Source organism: Helicoverpa armigera, chromosome 18 (genome assembly GCF_030705265.1).
Source record: "Helicoverpa armigera isolate CAAS_96S chromosome 18, ASM3070526v1, whole genome shotgun sequence".
Lineage (NCBI taxonomy): Eukaryota > Metazoa > Arthropoda > Insecta > Lepidoptera > Noctuidae > Helicoverpa > Helicoverpa armigera.
Window position 1 is genome coordinate 2,891,039 of NC_087137.1, and position 27,491 is coordinate 2,918,529.

The 27,491-nt window shown below is 41.0% G+C and overlaps 1 protein-coding gene across 1 annotated transcript in view; it reads right to left on the reverse strand.

Moving 5' to 3' along the window:
* Positions 1-240: 240 nt before the first annotated feature.
* Positions 241-27,491, reverse strand: part of LOC110375799 (ATPase family AAA domain-containing protein 2) — a 30,821-nt gene continuing 3,570 nt past the window's right edge. Inside the window, exons 5-28 of the mRNA XM_064039036.1 lie at positions 25,981-26,153; positions 25,282-25,374; positions 24,728-24,909; positions 24,352-24,428; positions 23,665-23,787; positions 22,978-23,058; positions 22,808-22,901; positions 22,464-22,557; positions 21,990-22,268; positions 21,462-21,598; positions 20,332-20,543; positions 19,853-19,959; positions 19,444-19,628; positions 15,242-15,413; positions 10,176-10,352; positions 9,332-9,488; positions 8,824-8,990; positions 8,317-8,465; positions 7,710-7,727; positions 6,619-6,806; positions 6,093-6,235; positions 5,526-5,725; positions 5,081-5,160; positions 241-4,991 (exon numbers count right to left, since the gene is read on the reverse strand). Of these exons, the coding sequence (XP_063895106.1) occupies positions 4,777-4,991; positions 5,081-5,160; positions 5,526-5,725; positions 6,093-6,235; positions 6,619-6,806; positions 7,710-7,727; positions 8,317-8,465; positions 8,824-8,990; positions 9,332-9,488; positions 10,176-10,352; positions 15,242-15,413; positions 19,444-19,628; positions 19,853-19,959; positions 20,332-20,543; positions 21,462-21,598; positions 21,990-22,268; positions 22,464-22,557; positions 22,808-22,901; positions 22,978-23,058; positions 23,665-23,787; positions 24,352-24,428; positions 24,728-24,909; positions 25,282-25,374; positions 25,981-26,153 (3,503 nt within the window). The 3' untranslated portion in view covers positions 241-4,776. The remainder of the gene's footprint in view (positions 4,992-5,080; positions 5,161-5,525; positions 5,726-6,092; positions 6,236-6,618; positions 6,807-7,709; positions 7,728-8,316; positions 8,466-8,823; positions 8,991-9,331; positions 9,489-10,175; positions 10,353-15,241; positions 15,414-19,443; positions 19,629-19,852; positions 19,960-20,331; positions 20,544-21,461; positions 21,599-21,989; positions 22,269-22,463; positions 22,558-22,807; positions 22,902-22,977; positions 23,059-23,664; positions 23,788-24,351; positions 24,429-24,727; positions 24,910-25,281; positions 25,375-25,980; positions 26,154-27,491) is intronic.

The window sequence follows — 27,491 nt, forward strand, 5'->3', positions numbered from 1 at the left end:
AATTCGTTTACGGTCACCGACGTAAAGTGTAAAAAATAAAAATATGAAATACCAATTTGTCGTTTCATTTTATTCCGTTGATCATGACATCAATTCACACGAGTCTGGTATGTCTTGTTTTGTCATTCAAGTGAAAGGTCCTAGCTGCAATTGATATTAGATCTTTTATTAAAATAAATAGTAGACACAAAATGAAGACATATAAAAAGGCATGCAAGGGAACATCAATAATACAAGATATTCGATATCACATGAAATCATACCCTTTTATTTTCAATTTCTTTAAATATGATTTTATAAATACAAAATTATACGCTAAATCGAACGGTGGATACTGTGAGCGCTTACAAACATCTTAGATACTCCACATTGAGCAAATGCAAGCAGTTTTATTCATTTTACACATTTTTTTTTATAATCTGTCTTACAATTTTATATTTTTGTATGAAATTCTATCTATTGAATAACTATCGGTTCAGTTTAGTCTGTGATCTAAAGGAAATAAATAAAGAATTTTAATAGTATTCGAGTTTTTTTATCACCAATTATGGAGGCACGTTCATTGAACGCATTTAGAAGGTGCGTATAGCCAGCATGACATGTGACGTCACAAGCCTACATTTTCAATATGGTATTACAAGAACTTTGTAACTGAATTGTATAAGGTACACCTGCGTTACACTGGGTATCTGGGAGTAGTGACAGAAATGTCAGTCACATGTTAGTTCCCATTTGGCCAACTGTACAACTGGCTTGGTATCTCCATACCTAACAGCTTTTTGACACGCAAATCAACCATATAACATTACTTTAGGTCACAGATCAAACTAATAATACCACCCCTTTTACTTACATTAACAACCTCTTTACAATATTATCTTGACCAGTAAAAAATTGCACACTTCTTCGACTTAAAACGACGTAAGAACCATTAGGGTCAATGACACTTACGCCCTTTTCAATGTCAAGAAGTAAACGGGGTACGGAGTTTTGAGGTAACTATTTTGTCTAACATATCAACTATATGCTGTTTATTCCATCAATATCACACGGCTTTGTATCAATTATTCGATAAATACTATTTAAATTTTATCATAAATACATTACTGAAGAAATGTTACATAAATACGTAAGTAAATATAATTGAAGTATTTTTAAGTACTAAAAACCAATTATAAAATTGCCTCCTTAATTATAAATCATGTGGCATTAAAACTTTTCAATTCGGTTCACCAATCAATTTTATTATATAAAATAATCATTTTATTGTTAATAAAAAATACTGCATAAATAAGAGTTTTTAAACTGTATCCCTTTACTGTAGGTAAATAATAAAATAAACATCGATCATACTTAGTGCATACTTATAAATAAGGAGGCTTCCAAGTTTTTAAAAAGGCTTAAAACTGCAGTATCAGTAAAATAAAGCTAAAATCTGCATCATACTAATAAAATCAGAATTTATAATATAGAGCAACAAATGCATGCAAATAGGTACACAATATTTTGTGAAACAAACATTCGAATTGATAAAATTGTAACTGCAGTTTTGAAACCTAATGCCATATAAATAAGGGCCAATTTCGTACATACCAATTCGATTAAGATTTATAATCATGAAATATTCTCTTACGTTTATGATCGTATTTACGTCTTATCATTTTCTAATCATTTCCCTGTCTTTCGGCAGAATCTGATTTGCACACTCAATTCTAAACCTTATTGCGAAGTACTTAAAGTTTACTTTTCTCTAAACTTTATAACTGTAGTGTGCAAATCAAATCGTACCACAATTCGTTACACATTTTATTTACTCAATTAATCCAATTTGTTATCGTTTAAGTAGTAAACGTTTATTATAACTTCAAACTAGACAGACTTACAACAACATACGTCTTAATAATTGTATCAACCTAATAGATCGACCTTACATGTTGTTAAGATGTTGAATATACCTCCGAAGAGATTCAATATCTGACTACAATGTGACTTTTTGATCTATTAGAATAATACCTTAATTGAAATAGACGGTTTTGTACCTTGCGAATCAATGACTCTCCAAACACGAGATAATGTCTATACAATACATCCATAACATTACATCTAAACATTTGCTATCTAAACAACATCAATACTCCGATTATTTCAAACATTCCAATATCGCCCAACTCGGACACAATTCCACAATAACGTCACAGATAAACCAATAATAATTTAAATATAAAATTAATTAAACGTGAATGAAAAAATGTATCTTAAGTTACGTTAATGTTAGTACAACCTTATCCTAAAGTAAGCAAGATACGTTAGTTCAGCTTATTTGGTAAATCTATTTTTAAAACTCGCAAATCAGTGCATAAATTTAGTTTTTTTTTTCTTTCTTAATTTCACACCTAAAAAGCCAAATTGTTTATAATTTTGGGTACTAACGGACTATGAATTTTAGTAGTTAGTAGTTACAGCCTATTTATCGTCCCACTGCTGGGCACAGGCCTCCTCTCACACGGAGAAGGATTATTATATAGGACTATGAATTTTATTCTCAATAATTTATTTTAATAGGAGTTTTGTATTGAAACACGCGACCTATTCGATTGGCTGTTTGTATGATTAAACAATAAAATTACGACTATTTTTGTGCACACACATTTTATTAATATTGTAAGGCTTTGCATGAGCAATTTGAAGTCGGTTTTTATAATTACTATATGTCTTAAATACACAGATATATTTCTAGTTTTATAACACTTTATAGATTTGTTCTGGACCAGTCGAATAGGCCCGGGTGGTTCAATCTTAGTATGTAGTAAAGCGCGCATCTATCGGACACGAAGCATATAGTGACGTATATACATGTTATATAAACCTTCTGTACATATCACAGACCAGCGGGCTTTTACTTGTTTAGTTTTAAACCTAACCTAGGCGTCTCATTGAAATGCTATTAGAAACAATGCTGAAAATGACTGCATATGCTCATCTTTTCAGTCCGTAATCAGAAGAAATTGCTCTCATCCAAAGTGAATTTACCTAGAAGTTTTCAATCACTGAGAACAACGCCATCTTTTGTCCAATAGATGTAAACATGACGATTAAGTACGAATAAAATGGCAGTGATAAAAAAGATATGCAATAATATATTTTTTTAATGTATTACTAATTATAATTGTTCTAAATGTAACACTAGAGTATAAAATGCAAGATAATTGGCATGATAATGATAAGCAATTAATACTGATCCATGTTCAATATCTAGACGACAGATGGCGTTGTATTCAGTTTTTCAGGCAAGAAAAGTTTTAGCAGTATAAAAATCTTAGTAATAACCACTTTTACTTTCGTATATATATTTTATCAGAAAAATCTATCGAAACCAATAACATTTCAATCAGACATTAAATATTGATAATCTCACTCACAATTTGGCTCATTAGGAATGGTTAATATTCGACTATTATTTGGACGTCACAAATCTGTCGAAACATGCATCCAAAATACAACCGTATTACGTAATACATAGGATTAAAATTTGTTCACAAAACCCAATGACTATCGTTTATTTTTTCAGTTCAATTCTCAACCTTATACTCATGACACAAAGTTCCTTTTTAACTAACATTGGATAGATTTTCGTCAGATTTGCATCGCCCGTCACACATCAACCACACTCAGAGCGTTTCTCCAATCCTTCAATCGGACATCCGATAGTGTGTAAATCGGTCCGATAATTTATCGGTGTCCGATTTGATTAGTTGAGAAATGCATTTTAATAATTATAATATAATCGCAAAGCCATTTAGGCAGTGATCGGTAAATGTCCGTATTACAGGACCACAACACTCGTCTTAATTATATATCGAAGTTAGGGTGGGCACATACATACTGTAGAACTGTGTATGTAAAGTGCAGTAATTGGTGATGTGAACAGTATGTCTGTACCCACCTTTAAGCGCCGCGTCTACATTATAACGAAAGAGGTTTCACTTAAAATTTTGAATATCTCAATGACTAAATAGAGATGATACGAATCCTTTTTGTAACATGTTTTCAAGCCAATTCTCTAAATAAATTATGCATGCAATGTTCCCAATTCTTTAGGTAAACGGGGCGCTTAAGATATGATCAAATTCGTAAAAATATGGAATGTGATATTCCAAATTTCGATCCATCTACGAACTATACTGATGGCAGTTAATACTAATGGTAAACCGATACTAGAAATCCTACCGATTATTATCGATAAAATGTCAAGATATCGCTTAAAATTTATCGATACCAATAACCATTTCGATGTTACAGTATTGCGTAAACAACCTTGGTGTAATTTTAAACAAAAAATCATTGTTTTTTTTTTTGCTCAAAAAGTCAAAGCTGCTGCCGCAAAAAGCAATGTTACTATTCGTATTCAATATAAATAAATCTCGCTCGGTCATAAGATGTGTTCACAACCTGCCATGCTTCGTTCACACTAGGTCGAGTTCCCTTGCAAACACAGAATCGTTTGACGACCACTGTTCAAAGTTACCCGAACTAGTGTAAACGAGCCTATATCTAAGCGAGTCCTTCTCAACAACGCCTCTAGTCCTACGTCATAATAAAAACAAAAACCTAACGAAAAAACAATAAAAAATTGTTCTTTTTTCAAATCATCCTCGAACATTCAGATGAACAACACTACTCTACGCCTTCGGACCTCATTTGTACATTTATCCAGGCTTAGCACAAACTTAACTTTTTAACTTACAATTTCCAAGTCCTGCCAATTATACATGATGTTCATTTCTTCGCGTGTTGCAAGTACCTTGTGACAGTAGCGTGAAGTTCCTGCGGTAACTTGGTTCTGTCGTACTTTGTGGAATACGTGTGGACGACGTGTGACATTTGTGCGTGCAAGTCTAAGAGAGCTTCGAGCCCGATCATTCGTAATGACTTCGCGTTCTTATATACAACGTTATCTAACTCAGTCTTGTTTATCAGTACTTTCTCCGTGTCTGGAAATGAGACAAGTTTGTTAGATCTCGATTCGAAAATAAAGGGTTATTTAATTAATCTAACTAGTTAAAAATTTATGCAGTCTTACCTCCGCTCGAATGATCGTGACCTGAATTCCTCTTCTTTGGTGATGTCTTTGACGGCGTTTTTTCTGATGACTTCGTAGGACTGCAAATAACCATTCATTTGATTAATTAAGACTTGGTAGAAATATTCAAACAATTCAATCTAACTTTTCAGACACAACCAAGAGTTAAATGCAAATAAGTGAGATGGAAACACAACGCATGTAGTTTATTTGGGACTATGTAGAAGCTTTACATTCCTACATCCTACATAGCAATCATACATCTCTTTCCGGTCGTGTCGGATTGCCATCCGACTATGAGTCTAAGGTAATAGGGAGCGCATCAGTGTTAGGGCAAATGCTTGTACGGTATAATATGTCCTGCGCAGCTGGCTCCTTGATCCTCAATTGTTCAACATAACCTTACTTCGCATCTATTTCGTCGCATGTAAAACGAATAACCCACCTTTCTAAAACATGATTATTAACGACACTCTGAGCACTAATATTGAACATGGTATCGTTATCTTGAGGGCGACGCAGCGGGGCGTCGTCGTCCGACGCAGACGACGTGGACACCTCACCGTTAGGGAGAGGAGTCGATGTGATAGGCTTGTTCTCTTTGGATTCCTCGTCTGTTATCGCCATGCTTGAGTCTTTGAAGTTCTGTGGATGTAATAGAATAGATGCTATAGACAAGTCGGATCATAAATGTCAGAAGAGAAAAGCACGTGCTTACGTTGGCAGCCTTTCTCGATAAGCGACTATTTATCGACCCCTCCGTCAGGATAACTCAAAGCACTACTGGTCACTTCAAATCAAAAAATTGGTCGTAAAACAGCACTTTTTGAACGTCAGAAATACGCCCACCCTTCACCACTTGTGTTTTTGCTGGGAAGAAATTGTGCAACAAACGCTTCAGCAATACATGAGAAATAGCGTTGAAATAATGTGTAAAAAGTATGACACTATCGAAACTAGTTATCAGTTGATGACATGGGTATCGGAAAGAAAGACAAAGAAACACACATACCTTAGAAGTCTTAGCTCGTTTCACAACCAGTCCCTTCGACCAGGCGTTCATCCGTCTGCGCTTGCGCTTGGCGGAGTGAGGATCGCTCTTGTCGCCGTTCTGTGGCGTCCGCGACTTTTCACTCACTATAGAGTCGAAGTGATCTGGAAAATAAATTAAAACAGTTTTTTTTTTATTCGAATGTTAAAAGATTTGAAGACCTTGTTACACACAATAATTCCAACATGTGCATGAGTTTTAAGCTTCGAGTGACATGAACGTGCACTGTAAAACGAGTGTGCATCTTTTGATTTAGAATGGTCTTATTGAAATTGAACCTTATTTCAATATCATAAGATCCATTTTGCCTTGAGCATAGCTTTACTGTCTTATGGTTAGTTCAATCTTATTCAGTTTTATATCAACATTAACTGAACTAGACCATGCAACTAATGTGACGTTTCACAAGAGCCTGCAAAGGAATCTTTGATGTCAAAAATTTGACTTCGGTCCTTCAGCGCAATAATAAAATTCAAGTAACACTTACGTAAATTAGAAGCCGTACAAATAAAATCGGGCAGATCGTTATCAGCCATATTGCCTTCCTCCTGTCTTCTCTTAGCAATCTCCTGGCATTCCAACTCGAAGTCGCTATCCATTTCCACGTCAATGAGCGCATGCGCGTGATCACGTAACGAACACGCCTCGTGACGTATCTGCTTGTCTGATGACGTTCTGCGTTTGAAAATGGATTTTTTTATTTTTTTATTTTGGTATGGTATACTTTGGGATGTGTATGTGCCAGTCTTGGATAGAGTAAAAAGTATTTGTTAAAAAAAGGTTGATTAGTTTATTTGTATTAGTAGTTTAAGGATTTGCAGAATATTCACTCTATCCAAGACTTGTAATTAAACAAAGTTTTTTTCTAAGTTTACATTCGAAATAGCTTCTATAGGTTATTATTATATTATATTTATTAGTAACTAGGCAGCGAGTACGCGCTATTTGTTGATAAACAATATATGTATTAGGCACATGTCGCATAACATTGTATTTAGTGAAAATGAAACCAATTCTACTTACTTTCAAAGAATTGGTCTCATTAAACTATTCGATAATTAGTACCTACTAAATATAAATCTAAGCTTACATAATATACTTATCGCTATCTATGATTATAATTATATTAGTTACAATCTAAACTACGTACATGCTAGATATGTCTACATGCGATTGTCCGAAACATTACAATTACCGGACAAAAGGTTAGAGGTTGTGGTACACACGGAAGTTTTACATTTTAGTGCTGTGACACGATTTATCGATATGCAATTATTCGATAAATCTTGCAAACATTTGATGAATTCTGCATCAGTAAACAGTTACACAAAGAATATCACTATATATCATTGATTACATTCCATAAGTGTGGGACATAAGTATTCTGTTAGTTAATGAACAAGTTAATATCGATACTGATAAGAACGTAATACCGAATTGCCACATCACAAAAACCACTAAAAAGTCCGGGTGTATATTCAAATATCAGCAATATAAGTACATAAATGTATGTATAATAATATAATATGTTCTATCAAATGTGCTATACGTTTTAAAAAGCGTTGGTTTTGCTCATACCTATACATCCCTCTAGCCCTTTGATTGGCGCCGGGGAATGTGGAAAGAAAACACGTTAAAAATAAATTATAAAATTAATAGAAAAGCTCTCTGGTGCACCATTGCTATGTACAGCAGTGGACTGATATGGCCTGATGTTGATAAAAACTTAATCAAATAAATAAACCAGATAGCGTAACAGCTATCGATAAATATGATTTATTATTTATGTTACGTCAAGACAACAAAAACATTAAAAGAATTTACTGTGGCAGTAAGTAAATAATAGAAACTTGGATGAAATTCCTATGCATGGTTAAAAGTAAATGACGTAATATCCGACATTTCTTTCGGCTAGATAAAAATAATCATTTTTATCCCAATTAAAGGTACTTGTCAAGAAAAAAACTCTAAAAGTAGTGTAGTAAGAAGTAATCACAGGTAATGAAACTTAACCAATAAATTCACAGAAACATCGTATTTAAACAAGAAGATTTAGATTATAACACCAGGTTCTTCTCCATAACACCCACAACTTGGAACCGTGCACCCACCATTTCCTTTCGCAAGAACCTGTAAAAGATCTATAAGTCTAAATATAAAAAAAAAACGTTTTATGTCACTATACCTGTCAGGATTATACTCAAGTGCGTTCGCACAAATGAGGTCGATATCATCAAGGAACTCCTTCGCACAGTTATACTTGTGCATGTCGACTTTCGTCATCATTGTTTCCAAGTCCATCGGCTGAGTTACTATGTCTAGGTAGTCTGTTACCTGGAAGATGAAAGTGCGGCTTTTGAGTTTATTTTTATGTTTTAAAAATATGTCTACATAGACAAAGAGGGAAGCTTGACTATTTACAGTTAGTTATTTTAGAAATTATAGATGTTCAGGATTTCTTCCAAGTGAATCACAACGTTTATTTGCGTCACGACTTAAATTACTCTTTTCAAGGGTTTCATATTTCTCCCGTTTCTAGACCCTTTGATGAGGACCAAAACTATTAAAGAAAATCAAGGAAGGTCTGTATGTCATATAATACATACTTTAATATATTCACATAAAATGGTGCACAGAAGACAACAACACAGGAAAAATAACCAAGTAAAAATGAATGTTATTGATAAGTTACCTCCTCCAAATCCACAGGTTTAGTGAACTTATAGAAGCGCCGGTTAGACGCGAGCTTGCGGCAGATGTCTCGCAGAAATATCCTCAGCTCGCGCAGCTTGTAGTCCTCCTTGCGCTTGCGCCGAGTTACTTCTTCTGCTGTCTCCCGCGGCGGTGGGGGTGGGGGAGCTGCGAATAAAAGATTTATTATTGTAAAAAAATAATCAAAGATCTTTTAGAAGACACAATGTAGCAAGGCCGAACGCCTAAGTAAGCCATGTAATTATAGATATGATGAATAAAGTCACATTTAAAATGAGAAATGTTGTACTTCGCCAGAATATTAAAAAATTGTGACTACTTGTAAAATCACTTTATCACGAAAAAAAAATCCATGCTGTGCAGATGTAGTTTGATAATTCTTGGTCAACAAATCCTGTCTATCTGGTATAGTAAGATTGACTATGTCAGAAGACCTATTACCAATTTTTCATCACACAAAAGACCACTATAATTCTTCAAATCCTTACCTCTAGGCAACGGAGGCGGCGGCTCGTTACTCTCAACGGGCGGCGGGTCTAACAACGCGTCAGCTAGCACCGGCTTTAAGAAGCTGATCACTTCCGACGCGTTAGGTTCACGCACCCTGTACACGCAGTCCTTGTAGACGGGGAATAGGTCTTGTAACTGGAAGGGGGAAAAAAATACATTATTGCAATAGAAAAATGCAGGTCGAACATATTTGACTTCACTTCTAAGAGAGAAAAAATAAAATGGGTTGCAGGATACCTACAGCGGTAGTTCGGTTTGGGTCTAATCCTTAAATTCAATACCTCACCTCTACAGGCAGCTGGTCATGCGGGCAGTCAGCAGTAGCGAGCAGTAACGTGTTGTCCCCGGCAGCCCGAGCTCGACACAGCTGTCGCAGTAATGTCGATAGTGTCGCCCACACTAGTGTCACTAATACCTCACCTCTATAGGCAGCTGGTCATGCGGGCAGTCAGCAGTAGCGAGCAGTAACGTGTTGTCCCCGGCAGCCCGAGCTCGACACAGCTGTCGCAGTAATGTCGATAGTGTCGCCCACACTAGTGTCACTAATACCTCACCTCTATAGGCAGCTGGTCATGCGGGCAGTCAGCAGTAGCGAGCAGTAACGTGTTGTCCCCGGCAGCCCGAGCTCGACACAACTGTCGCAGTAGTGTCGATAGTGTCGCCCACACTAGTGTCACTAATACCTCACCTCTATAGGCAGCTGGTCATGCGGGCAGTCAGCAGTAACGAGCAGTAACGTGTTGTCCCCGGCAGCCCGAGCTCGACACAGCTGTCGCAGTAGTGTCGATAGTGTCGCCCACACTAGTGTCACTAATACCTCACCTCTATAGGCAGCTGGTCATGCGGGCAGTCAGCAGTAGCGAGCAGTAACGTGTTGTCCCCGGCAGCCCGAGCTCGACACAGCTGTCGCAGTAATGTGGAAAGTGTCGCCCACACTAATGTGACGTCGCGTATGAAGAGTACGCAGCCGCGGTCTGCACGACGACATTCCGAAAATACCTGAAGAGAAAACGAAAAATATTTTAGTAGACATAATTTAAAATAAACTTTATCTATCCTTGAACGACTTCAATGTGAATGGAGTTCAAAACAGCTGACTGGCCAACTATTTAAAAAGAATCTAACCATGTAACTTGATTTGTCTAAGTTTCTCCCGGTTTCAACGGCATCATGATAATGGGAGAACTATATCCCACTACGTTATGACTAAGCATTCTAACGGTGAAATGAAAGGTTTCATTATCCCCAGTACCCATCAGTGGCGAGGCGTCCTAATAAGCCGATTCCCATCGGCTTCCCTTTCGAATTTCAGGAAAGAAGCATAGGTATAAGTTATAATATATTTATAGGTATAATTAATATAATCATTTAAACCACACAATTTAAATATGTAGGTATAACAAAACGCCTACCACCGTAAAAAAAATTGTCTATAAATTACTTGAAACATTTTGCTCCTACTAAACAAGCCGCGGCTTCCTCCTCCATACAAAACTACGCTTGCGTGACGTCATCCACGCCGCGCCGCGCGATGTTCGCGGCATAAGGGCGAGCGGTAAGCCGGCTCACGGAGCGGGTTCCACCAATCAAAACTCGCGAGTGAACGAGAAAGAACGCGTCAAGAGTAGAGTAGCTATATCTGTCTACGCGCGAGTGATAGCGCTTAGAGCTCTCAAATATGTAAACAAACAAATCAGACAAATTCACTCTCATTGTTCTTATTTTGTTTTAGATAATACCATTAACAATTTTTTCTTTGTATTACTTAATTGAATTTATTGGTGTGTGTATCATTTAGAAATAACATAGTTCGTGTGTGTACAATATTTTATGTTAGTTTAAGTGTTTTAGTTACATTACGTCAACATAGATGGCGTTGTGCATTTTTAAGCAAATCCTGAATCGCGGTGTTAAGATTCTCCGCGATTTAATGACCCTACTTGGGGATTTATAATTTTTTGAATTCATAGTAGTTGGTGGCAGTATCATTACTCCCTACTAATCCTCGCGATCGCACTGTGACCTGGTACTCAGTACAATGTGTGTGCGTAGTGAAAATAGAGATACCTGATAGGAGTGGGTAATATAGCTTTTTCACAATATCAAATCGAAACTATATATTGATATTTGATATCGGATTTCGAAACTATATATTTTCTGAAACTATATATTAACAGATACGCGTAATCCGTCTCATGATGTTGTATCATTCCATAAAGCGTATTGTGAGTGAGAACCACCTAGGCATGCGATATTGTAAATATCGTAATACGATGTATCTCTAAGGAGCTAAATTACAAACAACGGTTTTGTCTAGATACTTAGCTGAAGTTTAAACATCACTAATTTCACGTGATGAAAAAGCCTATTACGTAGTTAGAGAAAACATACAATCGTCATCATCAATGAACTGTCCTTCATACTTTTACCAGGCTTAGGACTGGCTGCATTATTGTCTGTTATGAAAAGTTTTATAATAAATTATACCTAAATGTAGGTGCCGAACGATAAAATAATGCAGGCGTATTTAACAGTTCATTTGATGATATATACAAACTTTTATATTTACACTATTTACATTGTCTTTTACATTTTCAACTATTTACGTTGTTTGTTCAGCATTTATTTAAATCTGTTTTCATCTAGATTTACGTTCAAAGATACGAGCTGGTTTACTTTTGATGTTGTCAGCCGAGTGCGACGATCATTTATAATTAGTCCCGTTTTGCTAAAGATCCTCTCGCATGGAACTGACGTCGCCATGATGTTTCCATATCTTTTTAATAGTTTCGCCAAGTATGGATATGTAAACTTATGTTTGCGCCACCATTCGAGAGGGCAGTTCCACGTAGTTCCTGTGAAAACTGGCAACAGGTCGTCATTCAAATAGCCATCTATTTCTTTAATGGCTTTTGACACCGGTGTCCCGACATTTTGCTTTTTTCCCACTATTTCGTTTAAAATTGTCCATGGTGAAAACTTATCAGCATTGTGGTCCTCAGATGCCGAGACGGGTGCCTCTTCTCGCGCTCTCTCCTGCGCTATAATACCACTTACTAAGTCCTGGACTCGTTTCTTAGTATTTATAATTTCATTTTCGTCAGAAAAGACAGCCAGTTTGTATCGAGGATCTAAAAATGTACATACCGAAAATGTTCCACTTCTTTCAAGATTGGAGAATCTGGTTATTAGTCCTGTCCTTAAAGTGTAAATTAGCTCTTTAGATACATCACAGAATTCTTCGTCCAGGAGTTTATCACATGATGATATTAGACACCGTGTCATGACTATGACTGAACTACCAGTCATATACTTTTCGCCGCTCATCGATTCTGTCGCGTCCTCGAACGGTTTCAATATTTTTGTGACTTCGGCAAGTAGCAACCACTCTTCGTTGGTAATAATGGGAAGGTCTTTTCTGATGACTGCAACTGTAGACCTAATGCAATGTTCCAGTTCCACGAAGCGCCGTATCATGTGAAAGCTGGAGTTCCAGCGCGTCGGAACTTCTTGAATCAAACGTTTTGGTACGCAGTTTGGCTGATCATTAGTTTGTGCTTTTAATAATTTCTCTAAGGCGGTACTGTTTTTTAAAAAGCGCACAATTTTTTTTACTTTATCTAATACGGACTGTAGAGTCTGCTCTCTTGTAATGGCATTCTGTAAAATCAAATTAAGCGTGTGTCCATAGCATCCATAATGCTTCCAACCGATGTTAGTAACCGCTCTTTGAATATTGGCCGCATTATCAGTTACTATAAAATTAATTTTGTTTAATGTTAATTCATATTTACTCATTACATCATTTAACACACTCTGAATGTTTTCACTCGTATGAGAATCTTCGAAATTAGAACAGTCCAGCAAGATGGTCTTTAGCTCGAACTCCTCCGTGATAAAATGACCGGTAACAGCCAAATACGATTCATTGGCTCTTGACGTCCATAAGTCAGCTGTAAGACACAAATGTTCAATGCTACCCAATGTCGTTTTAAAGTTTCTTCGTTTTTATTGTACAAGGCAGGAATCATGACGTTAGAAATAGTTTTTCTAGTCGGGAGTTGATAGCCAGGGATCCAGCGCATAACTTTTTTAAAAGCTCGTTCCTCTACTAATGTAAAGGGGTGATAACTATCTATGAATAAGTCTAGTACATCATTGTCGATCTTTCTTTTCAAGTCACCTGATATTTTTTTAGTGGCGCCATATCTTTCTATACCTTGTTGTCTTACGTGACGTGGGGGTGAAACTGTTGGATTCGCTGCTGTTGAAGTTGAGGCGATTGGGTTTGCTAACGTAGTTATTGTAGCCGATGTTGACGGTGTTGCAGATGAATCTGCGGCAATAATCTGACTTGCTGAGGCAGTTTGGAAAGTCGTAATATCTTGCTGCCCGGTAGCAACTCTCGTATATGCATCTAAATGCTTTTTTAAATGTGCCTTTAGATTGCCTGTCGTACCTTTATAACTATAACTGTCACCACAAACACGACATTTGGCTTTTTGTCCACTAAATTTGTTTTGTCAAAATAGTCCCATAAAATACTCGAATTTATACGAGACATTTTTAAAATAGTTTTAACACGAGTCACAAAATGTTTCAATATAAGTACCTAACCTACTCTAATTTTTACACTTAAATTTTATTTACACCTTAATACCTACACACATTAATACTCAAGTTAAGAAATTAAACTATTTTAAATACTAAACTAACACAAATTAACAGAAAATCAAATCGTAAGTAAGTAATAATGAGGAACAACAATAATGCGCTCACTCAATAATTGCTAGCACGAAACTAAAAAATAGAATTTTAAAATTTCTTTGCTTTCTAGTTCAAGGCCAGAGGACAACAAGCGTCATGCGCGAAGTTAATAAATCCTTGCAAATTATGTAATGTAATATGCATCATTATTACTTTAAAAGAAAGTTGAAATTCCTTTAACAATCTTGCCAAAATACTAAAACAATTCTTCAAACAGACTTATTGCATTTGACATAAGGTTCAGAATAGTACCTACGGATTATTAAGCTACGTTCTACGTTGGTTTTATTAATCACGCGCTCCCTCTCTCGGCCGGCTGCTAAGTTATTTCGTCGGTGTAGAGACTAGAGATCGTGTCACATCGTGTATACTCGGTCTTTATTCGGTAAATCGGTTTAATACGATACGTACGACAAGCTCATACTCGCCCTCGGATACGTTTTGGAGCAATATAGTGTTTCGCCCGATATATAGATTCAGATTAAGCCGATATCGGATTTTAGATATTGCACCAATATATAGATTCAATATCTATATACGTTTTGTATCACCCACTCCTAATACCTGATACCTACGTTGAATTGAGTTATTTTGATACGTAGACAGTTTGCATCAGGTTTCTTTTTAGTGTGGCTACCTACTTTTAAAACTTGACTAGGATAGCATTTATCGCATTAGACTGTTTTCCGACAGATTATTTACTTTAGGAAGGAACCTATTTTTCAAAGTTAAGTTTTGAGAATAAAAGCTCGGGCACGCCGCACGGGTGAATTACCTACCTATATTACGTCAATATTAAAATTACTAACGTCCTGACGGATTTATGAAACATATACCTACGATAAATATCAATGGCTAACAGGCCGTTGTAAATTAAATACGTAAAATGTATTGTTTCTAGTGCCAACTTTTCTCAGATTCTAGTAGTTAATATACCTAACTAAAGATAATAAAGTTTTTTAGATATTAATAATCTGCCGAATCCAAAGTCAGTGCTAAAAGGTGGACTGAGAAATTACCTCCATTACCTCTCCCCCATCCCTGAGTACTCCCCAGTTCTTTTTTTGCTGCGGCTTCCCTATTTCATTAAACCACCCTTCGCCACTGGCACCCATACTTACCGATATTAAAGCTTGTTCCTGTGTAAATGTATGCGCGGAGTGCAGCGTAGACATGCTCAACTCCTTCACAGTGCAGTGTTCCAACTGGGCAAGTAAAGCCGGCGCTATGTGTGTTTCCGCGCATTCTCCCGTGATCAGTAGGACGCTCTGTGAGAGAGATGGCTCGCAGATCCTGCGGGGAGAGAACAAGTGATAAATATTCATGTTGGCAGTGTAGGGAAAGAAGGTAAGATGGGTGTTTTTGTAATAATCATTGAGTTTTCCGACATATTCCATGACGTGACGTAGAAGAAATAACACTAAATATCATTCCCCTGCGAGTGTAAGTAAAGCTACCGTATTCGGGTACGGTTATTTAATTTTTAGAAGTCGTTGTTACAATTCTGTGTCAGAGGCCGTCAGGCGGATTTCTACAAAGCTTGTTAGGTGATTAAGGCAGCTCACTCGATAAGAAGAAGACCCTCAGTCTTCGCAATCTGGACTCGTGTAAATTTGACGTCTGCAGCAGACTGTAGGCGGCCTGCACTTGCGCCTGCAGCAGCGGCACGCAGTGTGCGGGCAGGCGTGTGGCGGGTAGCTACTGGGAGTGTAGTGGAACATTGTGCAACACTCACCGCCTCTCAGTGACGCTGGTGAGCGGGAACACGTTCTGCAGCAGACTGTAGGCGGCCTGCACTTGCGCCTGCAGCAGCGGCACGCAGTGCGGGCAGGCGTGTGGCGGGTAGCTACTGGGAGTGTAGTGGAACATTGTGCAACACTCACCGCCTCTCAGTGACGCTGGTGAGCGGGAACACGTTCTGCAGCAGACTGTAGGCGGCCTGCACTTGCGCCTGCAGCAGCGGCACGCAGTGTGCGGGCAGGCGTGTGGCGGGTAGCTACTGGGAGTGTAGTGGAACATTGTGCAACACTCACCGCCTCTCAGTGACGCTGGTGAGCGGGAACACGTTCTGCAGCAGACTGTAGGCGGCCTGCACTTGCGCCTGCAGCAGCGGCACGCAGTGTGCGGGCAGGCGTGTGGCGGGTAGCTACTGGGAGTGTAGTGGAACATTGTGCAACACTCACCGCCTCTCAGTGACGCTGGTGAGCGGGAACACGTTCTGCAGCAGACTGTAGGCGGCCTGCACTTGCGCCTGCAGCAGCGGCACGCAGTGTGCGGGCAGGCGTGTGGCGGGTAGCTACTGGGAGTGTAGTGGAACATTGTGCAACACTCACCGCCTCTCAGTGACGCTGGTGAGCGGGAACACGTTCTGCAGCAGACTGTAGGCGGCCTGCACTTGCGCCTGCAGCAGCGGCACGCAGTGTGCGGGCAGGCGTGTGGCGGGTAGCTACTGGGAGTGTAGTGGAACATTGTGCAACACTCACCGCCTCTCAGTGACGCTGGTGAGCGGGAACACGTTCTGCAGCAGACTGTAGGCGGCCTGCACTTGCGCCTGCAGCAGCGGCACGCAGTGTGCGGGCAGGCGTGTGGCGGGTAGCTACTGGGAGTGTAGTGGAACATTGTGCAACACTCACCGCCTCTCAGTGACGCTGGTGAGCGGGAACACGTTCTGCAGCAGACTGTAGGCGGCCTGCACTTGCGCCTGCAGCAGCGGCACGCAGTGTGCGGGCAGGCGTGTGGCGGGTAGCTACTGGGAGTGTAGTGGAACATTGTGCAACACTCACCGCCTCTCAGTGACGCTGGTGAGCGGGAACACGTTCTGCAGCAGACTGTAGGCGGCCTGCACTTGCGCCTGCAGCAGCGGCACGCAGTGTGCGGGCAGGCGTGTGGCGGGTAGCTACTGGGAGTGTAGTGGAACATTGTGCAACACTCACCGCCTCTCAGTGACGCTGGTGAGCGGGAACACGTTCTGCAGCAGACTGTAGGCGGCCTGCACTTGCGCCTGCAGCAGCGGCACGCAGTGTGCGGGCAGGCGTGTGGCGGGTAGCTACTGGGAGTGTAGTGGAACATTGTGCAACACTCACCGCCTCTCAGTGACGCTGGTGAGCGGGAACACGTTCTGCAGCAGACTGTAGGCGGCCTGCACTTGCGCCTGCAGCAGCGGCACGCAGTGTGCGGGCAGGCGTGTGGCGGGTAGCTACTGGGAGTGTAGTGGAACATTGTGCAACACTCACCGCCTCTCAGTGACGCTGGTGAGCGGGAACACGTTCTGCAGCAGACTGTAGGCGGCCTGCACTTGCGCCTGCAGCAGCGGCACGCAGTGTGCGGGCAGGCGTGTGGCGGGTAGCTACTGGGAGTGTAGTGGAACATTGTGCAACACTCACCGCCTCTCAGTGACGCTGGTGAGCGGGAACACGTTCTGCAGCAGACTGTAGGCGGCCTGCACTTGCGCCTGCAGCAGCGGCACGCAGTGTGCGGGCAGGCGTGTGGCGGGTAGCTACTGGGAGTAGTGGAACATTGTGCAACACTCACCGCCTCTCAGTGACGCTGGTGAGCGGGAACACGTTCTGCAGCAGACTGTAGGCGGCCTGCACTTGCGCCTGCAGCAGCGGCACGCAGTGTGCGGGCAGGCGTGTGGCGGGTAGCTACTGGGAGTGTAGTGGAACATTGTGCAACACTCACCGCCTCTCAGTGACGCTGGTGAGCGGGAACACGTTCTGCAGCAGACTGTAGGCGGCCTGCACTTGCGCCTGCAGCAGCGGCACGCAGTGTGCGGGCAGGCGTGGCGGGTAGCTACTGGGAGTGTAGTGGAACATTGTGCAACACTCACCGCCTCTCAGTGACGCTGGTGAGCGGGAACACGTTCTGCAGCAGACTGTAGGCGGCCTGCACTTGCGCCTGCAGCAGCGGCACGCAGTGTGCGGGCAGGCGTGTGGCGGGTAGCTACTGGGAGTGTAGTGGAACATTGTGCAACACTCACCGCCTCTCAGTGACGCTGGTGAGCGGGAACACGTTCTGCAGCAGACTGTAGGCGGCCTGCACTTGCGCCTGCAGCAGCGGCACGCAGTGTGCGGGCAGGCGTGTGGCGGGTAGCTACTGGGAGTGTAGTGGAACATTGTGCAACACTCACCGCCTCTCAGTGACGCTGGTGAGCGGGAACACGTTCTGCAGCAGACTGTAGGCGGCCTGCACTTGCGCCTGCAGCAGCGGCACGCAGTGTGCGGGCAGGCGTGTGGCGGGTAGCTACTGGGAGTGTAGTGGAACATTGTGCAACACTCACCGCCTCTCAGTGACGCTGGTGAGCGGGAACACGTTCTGCAGCAGACTGTAGGCGGCCTGCACTTGCGCCTGCAGCAGCGGCACGCAGTGTGCGGGCAGGCGTGTGGCGGGTAGCTACTGGGAGTGTAGTGGAACATTGTGCAACACTCACCGCCTCTCAGTGACGCTGGTGAGCGGGAACACGTTCTGCAGCAGACTGTAGGCGGCCTGCACTTGCGCCTGCAGCAGCGGCACGCAGTGTGCGGGCAGGCGTGTGGCGGGTAGCTACTGGGAGTGTAGTGGAACATTGTGCAACACTCACCGCCTCTCAGTGACGCTGGTGAGCGGGAACACGTTCTGCAGCAGACTGTAGGCGGCCTGCACTTGCGCCTGCAGCAGCGGCACGCAGTGTGCAGGCGTGTGGCGGGTAGCTACTGGGAGTGTAGTGGAACATTGTGCAACACTCACCGCCTCAGTGACGCTGGTGAGCGGGAACACGTTCTGCAGCAGACTGTAGGCGGCCTGCACTTGCGCCTGCAGCAGCGGCACGCAGTGTGCGGGCAGGCGTGTGGCGGGTAGCTACTGGGAGTGTAGTGGAACATTGTGCAACACTCACCGCCTCTCAGTGACGCTGGTGAGCGGGAACACGTTCTGCAGCAGACTGTAGGCGGCCTGCACTTGCGCCTGCAGCAGCGGCACGCAGTGTGCGGGCAGGCGTGTGGCGGGTAGCTACTGGGAGTGTAGTGGAACATTGTGCAACACTCACCGCCTCTCAGTGACGCTGGTGAGCGGGAACACGTTCTGCAGCAGACTGTAGGCGGCCTGCACTTGCGCCTGCAGCAGCGGCACGCAGTGTGCGGGCAGGCGTGTGGCGGGTAGCTACTGGGAGTGTAGTGGAACATTGTGCAACACTCACCGCCTCTCAGTGACGCTGGTGAGCGGGAACACGTTCTGCAGCAGACTGTAGGCGGCCTGCACTTGCGCCTGCAGCAGCGGCACGCAGTGTGCGGGCAGGCGTGTGGCGGGTAGCTACTGGGAGTGTAGTGGAACATTGTGCAACACTCACCGCCTCTCAGTGACGCTGGTGAGCGGGAACACGTTCTGCAGCAGACTGTAGGCGGCCTGCACTTGCGCCTGCAGCAGCGGCACGCAGTGTGCGGGCAGGCGTCGGGCGGCTAGCGGGGCGGTGCGGGCTCCTGCCGCTACCAGTGAATGCATCGCTTCTAGGAGATCTCGACGGGTTACTTCCACCTAAGATAAGACAGCTGATTTTAGCATCATCATTACACCAGTACCCACATTCAAAATTTAGGTACGTTACAAGATGAACTTGTCATAGAACCAAAAGTTAATCGCATATCAAGCAAAAAAATATCTTACAAATGAGTAAAAAAAATAACATACGTAACCGAGATGGCGACGTTTTCCTGTATAATAATTATGCAACAATCCGTCCATATAATATTTATACTTACATTCTTAGCATCGATGAGCAACGCGTGTTCACTTTCGTACACTTGTGGGTATACCCTCCGCAGCGCTTTCAGCACTGCTTCTGAACACAGCGCTTTAAGGTCCGAACCTAGAAACAAAACGCAGTAGTTAGTTCAGCGTTTATGCTAAGCCCTAACCTTTTAGCGCCAATAATGATGTATTGTGATTTTTTATTTTATATTTCTATTCTTCTATTTTTTTATTTTTTGTGTTATTTTCTTCTGTACTTTTTCTGTTGTTTTTATGTTAGTCTATTTTGTGCAGTTAATGTTTTTTCTTTCTTTCTTAATAAACGAAAATCCGTAGAAATGTTAAGAACAAAAAATAAAAAAAAATGTTAAGAAAATCCATAGAAAAAAAGCAAAAAGAAGGGGTAATATATATACCACCATGGTTTGCAAAATAGTCGAAATCACAACATAATTCATTATTTTTTGAAGATTAAAATGTTTGCCCTTACCTCCATAACCTCCCGTCACTTCAGCCAGATAATCCAGCGTATCTTCACTAGGTCTCGGCTGCCACTCCTTCGTGTATATATCGAGTATATCTCTCCTTGCGGCCGCGTGGGGGGGCGGGAAGTGTAGCTCGCGGTCGAACCGGCCCGCGCGGCGTAACGCCGGGTCCACGGCGTCTAGACGATTCGTCGCGCCGATTATCACCACTTCGCCTCTGGGAATAGAGTTCATTTTTGAATGGCTTGTAAGGTGTATGTCAGTTTTGAGTAATATGAATCAACAAGCTGCTTCCCCCAAGTTTCAACGACGACCTAACAAGACAACTGAGATTTTCCTTCAATTTAAGAATCTTAGGTAACATACGACATAGCAAAATCACAGATTTATCTAATCTGACAGTTCTAAATGGACAATTTTTTTTTTATATCGAGTATATCTCTCCTAGCGGCCGCGTGGGGAGGCGGGAAGTGTAGCTCGCGGTCAAACCGGCCCGCGCGCCGTAACGCCGGGTCCACGGCGTCGAGACGATTCGTCGCGCCGATTATCACCACTTCGCCTCTGGGAATAGAGTTCAGTTTTGAATGGCAAGACATGTTTTTTTTGCTGAGAATTCTAATGATTGAGTAAACATATTATCCTATCACCTCTTGCAAAGATTCTATTTATAATATTTGGTAAACAGACGTCATTGGAAATCCAAATTCTGAAGAAAAATATTGTTGTGTAACTCTCCCCAATTTTTGAAGTTATCAAATAAATATAGATATTTTTTATGTATTGCTTCATAAAAAAAGTCTGCAGCAGCAACATTGCAATGAATTATAAAGAAGACATCAGTACCATCACTCTAAAGTTATACCATTCCAAACCTTACTTCTCAACAAATAAAGCTCAAAACAGCACCACATCGTCCACCTGCTCCTGCCGCCACGCTGCATACCGGTCTCGTCATCGCCGTCGATGTCGTCGAAGTATAACAAACATAACTTTTCTAGCATTTTCAAATAAAGCTTAAACTATCACAGTACATCACACGAGCCGTCCACTGCCGCACACTGCGCTATTACGGTGCTAGAGCATCGATCTCGTCATTTCATTTTAAACCTTATTCATCTACGCATAGAGCACATACCGGTCACACAGGCCGTCCATCTCGGCGAGCAGTGTGCCGACGACGCTGGTGTGCACCTGCTCCTGTCGCACGCTGCGGACCGGCGCTAGGGCGTCGATCTCGTCGAAGAATATTATGGACGGCTTCATTTTGTTCGCCTGGGAATAAAAAAAAATAAGTTGATGTCTAATTTGTTCATTATTTTCTTATTTATTTATTTATTGCTGTGAAAATTACTTGAAGAAATGTTAACACACTGTTTTGGCAACAAAGGATCTCGACCGAACCTATGAAGATCTATGAGGCGCTTGCGTGAGCAAGATTTACTATGGGAATGGTCATGAGCTAACTGAGCAGAAAACTATAGTTAGGCAAAAAAATATATTTTGATGATATCTTCAGATGATGTCTTCAGTAGTAATAAAAAAAGAAAGGAGTTTTTTTTTAAATATAGTATAGACGTATCTAATATAGAGCGAGACAAACAAAAAAGACACGACATTACAGAAACAAAATAAAACAAAAGAAAAAAATCTAACATCAAATCACCTGTTGGAACAGCAGCTTGAGATGTCTCTCACTCTCTCCGACCCACTTCTTCAAGCAATCCGCTCCCTTCCTCATGAAGAAAGCCACTTTCCTTCCCCCAACCAACGAGCATTCGTTAGCTAAGGCTCGGGCTAGCAATGTCTTCCCCGTACCGGGTGGGCCGTGGAACAAGACACCTTTGGCTGGTCGAGTCTTGAATTTTTGGAATAAATCTGGGTACATTAGAGGAAAGAGCACCATTTCTCGTAGGCATTTTATGTGCTCTTCTAAGCCTCCGACCTGTAAGAGATGGGTACATGGTAACAATGGAATTTATCGTAACCAAAAATAGTTCAATGCATTTAGCTTAGTTTTTGGGACAATAAATTGGGAGTTAAATAAATAAAATAAATAGTTAAACCATTTTTGGTATATTTACATCAAAGTAAAAGTTTTGTACGAAACATCAATACTATCGATTAATTATGCACTTACCGAAGTGAATCTGACGCTACCGTCGACTTCAACAGGTTGTATGTCTCTCAATGCTTTGTCGTTCTTCTTATCATCTGTTGATTTTGACTTTTGTCTGCAAATAAAATCATCAACATAAACGCCGAGAATACATGCAAAAACATTAGTCTACGGCACACGTATCATTTTTTAAACGTGATACACAGCTTGTTTTCATTAAAACGGCAGGACGGCCAGGAATGGGAATTAGTATATTACTTTATTCGCCTTTTTAAAGTTTTGACGATAGAAAAGTACCCTAGCTTGGGCTGAACTTCTTATTTGTATATGAATGTACAGATAAAAAAGGTTTTAAGGCAACCCACCTGCCCTTAGTCTTGTTTTTCATAGACACATTAAGATCTTCCTCAGTATCTGAACTTGATGTACTACTGCTAGTAGAACTGGACGGTGATTGTGCTGCAAAGAGTACATACATACATTATTACCTATGCTATTTAAAAATGAACCTTGTATAAAGGATGATAAGACTTACATCTGATTGTCTTTCTGCGCAAAATGTTTGGCTTCCTCTCTCTTAGACAGTATGGCTTCTTTCTGATTGTGAATGTTTTTGCTGAAAAGTAAAACCTCATTAGTTACCTTAATTAAGTAAGTTTCATCTTATCTTGAACCTCTCTCTCAATTTGCTGCTATGTATCCCACATGGTGGATGGTATTGTGGTGGTGGGGTCAGCTTTCCTTATTTTTCTTATCCACTTCACTCTATCCATAACCGACTTCCCAAAATGGAAGAGGGTTCTCAATTCGCTGCTTGTAGATTTTTTTTGTTAAGATTTTTTTTTTAATATTTCTGATATATTAAAATAATATTGTGTCCTTATAAAGTTACCGTCAGTGATTGGATAATCAGATACAATTTGCCTAAAGTCCATTTTTGGGTATAAAATACCAGTACCTCTAACATAGTGTAATAATCAATACTAATATTATAAAGCTGAAGAGTTTGTTTGTTTGTTTGTTTGAACGCGCTAATCTCAGGAACTACTGGTCCGATTTGAAAATTTCTTTCAGTGTTAGATAGCCCATTTATCGAGGAAGGCTATAGGCTACTTTTTATCCAGGTACAGGAAGTAGTTCCCACGGGATGCGGGTGAAACCGCTGGTAGAAGCTAGTACAAAATAAAATTGTTTTTTAGTCAATGAATGCAGTATGTGTTACCTCTGGATCGGTTCTCGTCTTGCGCGATCTGCACGAAGGCGGGTTTGGGCTTGCGCGTGCGCTTGGAGCGGCGCGGCTGACGGCTGAGAGTCAGCTCACTGCCTGACTCCGATGATGACGACTCTGGTATAAAGATTATGACCAAGTTAGATTATAAGTGCCCCGATAATTTGTTTTTTGTAGCCTAGCACTTGGGTAAATTCACCTTAAGAAAAAGACGATTTCTTTTTCTAAAACGACGTTTTTCTAAGTTCGTAACTTTTCTCAGTTTGTATGTGCTTTCTAAGTATATCTTAGACACCAAAGACTGTATTTCAGAAGGCACGTTAAACTGTAGGTCCCGGCTGTCATTGAACATGCTTAGCAGAGTCGTTACGGGTAGTCAGAAGCCAGTAAATCTGACGCCAGTCTAACCAAGGGGTATTGGGTTGCCCGGGTAACTGGGTTGAGGAGGTCAGATAGGCAGTCGCTTCTTGTAAAGCACTGGTACTCAGCTGAATCCGGTTAGCCTGGAAGCCGATCCCAACATAGTTGGAAAAAAGGCTTGGAGGATGATGTTTTCTAAATTCTGAATTTATAGCCCCCAAAACGCCCTATATATTTAATAAGGCCATACTAATAACGCCCTATATGGAAATCTTTAGAACCCATTTTTCATTTTTTTGACATAATGAAACTGATATTCACCTGTTTCTTGTTGACTATCATCCTTCTTAGGTTTGCCGCGAGCTGCCTTCCTTCTACTCCTAGTCAGGGCTTGATTACTGCGAGGAAAAACACAAGTTCTTTAATTCTACTTGTTTACTTTCGAAACAATGTGATCCTCAAATACACTTTCAGAGCCAGTTTATGAAAAGGTTCGTTAAACGCTAATGGCGAGATTTCACGAAACTTTTTCTGTAAATTCTATAGTGTTCTTATTCTTCTTCCTTCCCAGAGCCACACAAGGATGGAATCTCGCATAAGAATTTATTTTAATAATGACTTCACGCTTATCAAAATATATCACAAAACACTGCTACACACTTTCACAAGGGTAAACTTATTTAAACAGTGAACATACCTTTCGCTATCCTGTCCCTGTACGGGCTGCTGATCCTCCTGCTTAACTTCCTTGTCATCCTCTTTATCTTTCGCGGGAACTTCTACCTCCATCTTCTCATCTTCTTTCGTGTTCTCTTCTGTAGGTTTCTTCTCAATGACTGTTTGATTGTTGTCCTCATCTGAATCTGATTCTGTTGCATCCTGTAGTGATGAAGGTAGGTAGATATGATTTATTGGGTAGTTAATTTTTATAGTTTGATCTTATACTAATCAATGTTGGTGATACAATGGGCGGTCTCGTCGCTAAGAACGACCACTTCCAAATTAATTACATAATTTTGATATTGCTTTATTTTGTGCTGCTGAAAGTATATTATTTTATGTTCTATTTAAGATTTAGTAATCGCGCTGAAGTTCAAAACTTTATTTTTTGGACTCCTTAAACCTTTTTGAACGGTCCATCAAAATGGAAAAAAAGGGCTGTGTTCCCAAGAAAAATTAAAATAAATATTTCTATGTTCATTTGTGTGTTATGGTCTGAGGGTTTGGTTATTTTCGCTGAAAACGACTTACATTAGTTTTCTTATTGTTGAATCTAGCTGACGTTCTTCTCTGTCGCGACAGTTGGGTGTCTTCATCTGTGTTGGTAGGAGGATGACTACGGGTCTGGGAATAATACAAATAGTGCGTTTTATGAAACAAAGTACAAATTCAGGCCAACTAATCATAATTAAATGTTACAGCCTTTTATCGAGACTTACATAATTAACTAACTAAACAAATACATTACATACCCCATTTACAGGCTCCTGATTGGACTTTTGAATTATTTCCATGATAAAATAACTTAGAATTTGGAACAACAATCGTATGAAATGATTTGCCCACTAGATAAGGAAACCGCAATTTATCTGAAGTGTTGGTGTGGGCCATTGCTATCGCAAATTGTACATTTACACATACATTTATTTTACATGAACAGCAAGGCACAACGTAAAAAAACAACCCAGCACCTTAAATTAACGGCGCGCCGTGCAATGCCGTTCATGTGTGCCCTTAAAAGTCTTATATATAACACTAACTTTCGCCCGCAGTTTCACCCGCGTCCCGTAGCCGGATGGTGACAAAAACTCCTCAAACCTTCTCCCGGGTCTAAGTTACCTCCCCTCTAATTTTCAGCCAAATCGGTCAAGCCGTTTTCATGTTATGTCGGGACAACGGAAAGCGGGTTTCATTTTTATATATATAGATAAACAATATTATGTGACTCACCAGTTTCTTGCTAGCGACTCTGGCCTCGTCAGCCGAAGAGAATTCGTCGGACGAGCTAGAGCCGGGAAAGCCGTACAGGTCGGGATAGCCCTTCACTTTCAGCTCGTTGGTGATCCAGCTCTCGTTGAAATTGTGGTGTAGGAGCTTGCGTTTACGACAGCTTCGCCTAACATCTAGAATAGATACATAAATTGGAGGTTTTATTCATCACTCACTGGAATTACTGCATTTTGAAGATTTTTAACATGTTATTTGTTGCTAAGTCAAAAGCTAGAAATCCTAAAAATCTTCTTGGCATGAAGAGCAACTGAGGTAAAGACTTAGCTGTATCCAATATGACAGGAGGAAGGCCTTAAAACAATTATGAAAAAGGCTAGGCAAACAACCTTCTTGGAGCCACACTTCAGCCCCATCAAATGTATATTAATAGACCCTTGTAGCTACACTTTAATGTCATTAATAGAAATCATGATATAGAATTCTACTCTAACACCAACATAATCTAAATATATAAAACTCAAAGGTGACTGACTGACTGACATAGTGATCTATCAACGCACAGCTGAAACCACTGGACGGATCGGGCTGAAATTTGGCATGCAGGTAGATGTTATGACGTAGGCATCCGCTAAGAAAGGATTTTGATCAATTCTACCCCCAAGGGGATAAAATAGGGGATGAAAGTTTGTATGAAACTTTGTCAATTTTAAACCGATCGGACTGAGACTCTGCATGCATAAAGCTACTATGGCGTAGGCAACCCTTAAGAAAGGATTTTGATAAATTCCATCCCTAAGGGGATAAAATAAGGGATGAAAGTTTGTATACATCTTCTTAGATTTTATGAAGAAGTCCTGATGACGAATCAGAATTTTATGATGACGTTCGCTTAAATACGATTTTGATTAATTCAACCCCCATTCAACGCCCACGGGTGATAAAATAAGGGATGATGAAGGATGTAAAATGTATTAGTTTGAACCTATCAGTACGTAATGGAACGAACAAAATAATGTTATGTTAATAGTTATGTTGAGAAGTTCTGCCTACCGCTATTAGATGACGCTGTGCATTTTCAAAAAAAAAAAAACTACATCCTTCAAGTACGAACACATGAATTGGACTCTCACAGATATTGGCCTGTGCGTGAACTAATTCAAACATTTCGGTGGAATCCCAACTTAACATAGTGAGTGAGTGCACAGAAAATCCTCAAGTGTTTCCCCCTGTAGTGAAACTATGCGCCTGCCTGATGTCATCATCCACCCAGCTATTCCCCAATTATGTGGATGTTGGCTTCCAGTCAAACCGAATCTGTCTGAGTACCAATAGTTTACTTGGAGTGACTACCTACATGATCCCCTCAACCCAGTGATCTGGACACCACGTTATACATGGAATGACTGTTTGACAGAGTTTCTGGCTTCAGATAAGTTGCAGTTGCTGCAGAAAATGTACAAATGACAGTTTTATCAGACCTTTGTATCCTGTGAGAATTACTTACGCCCCAT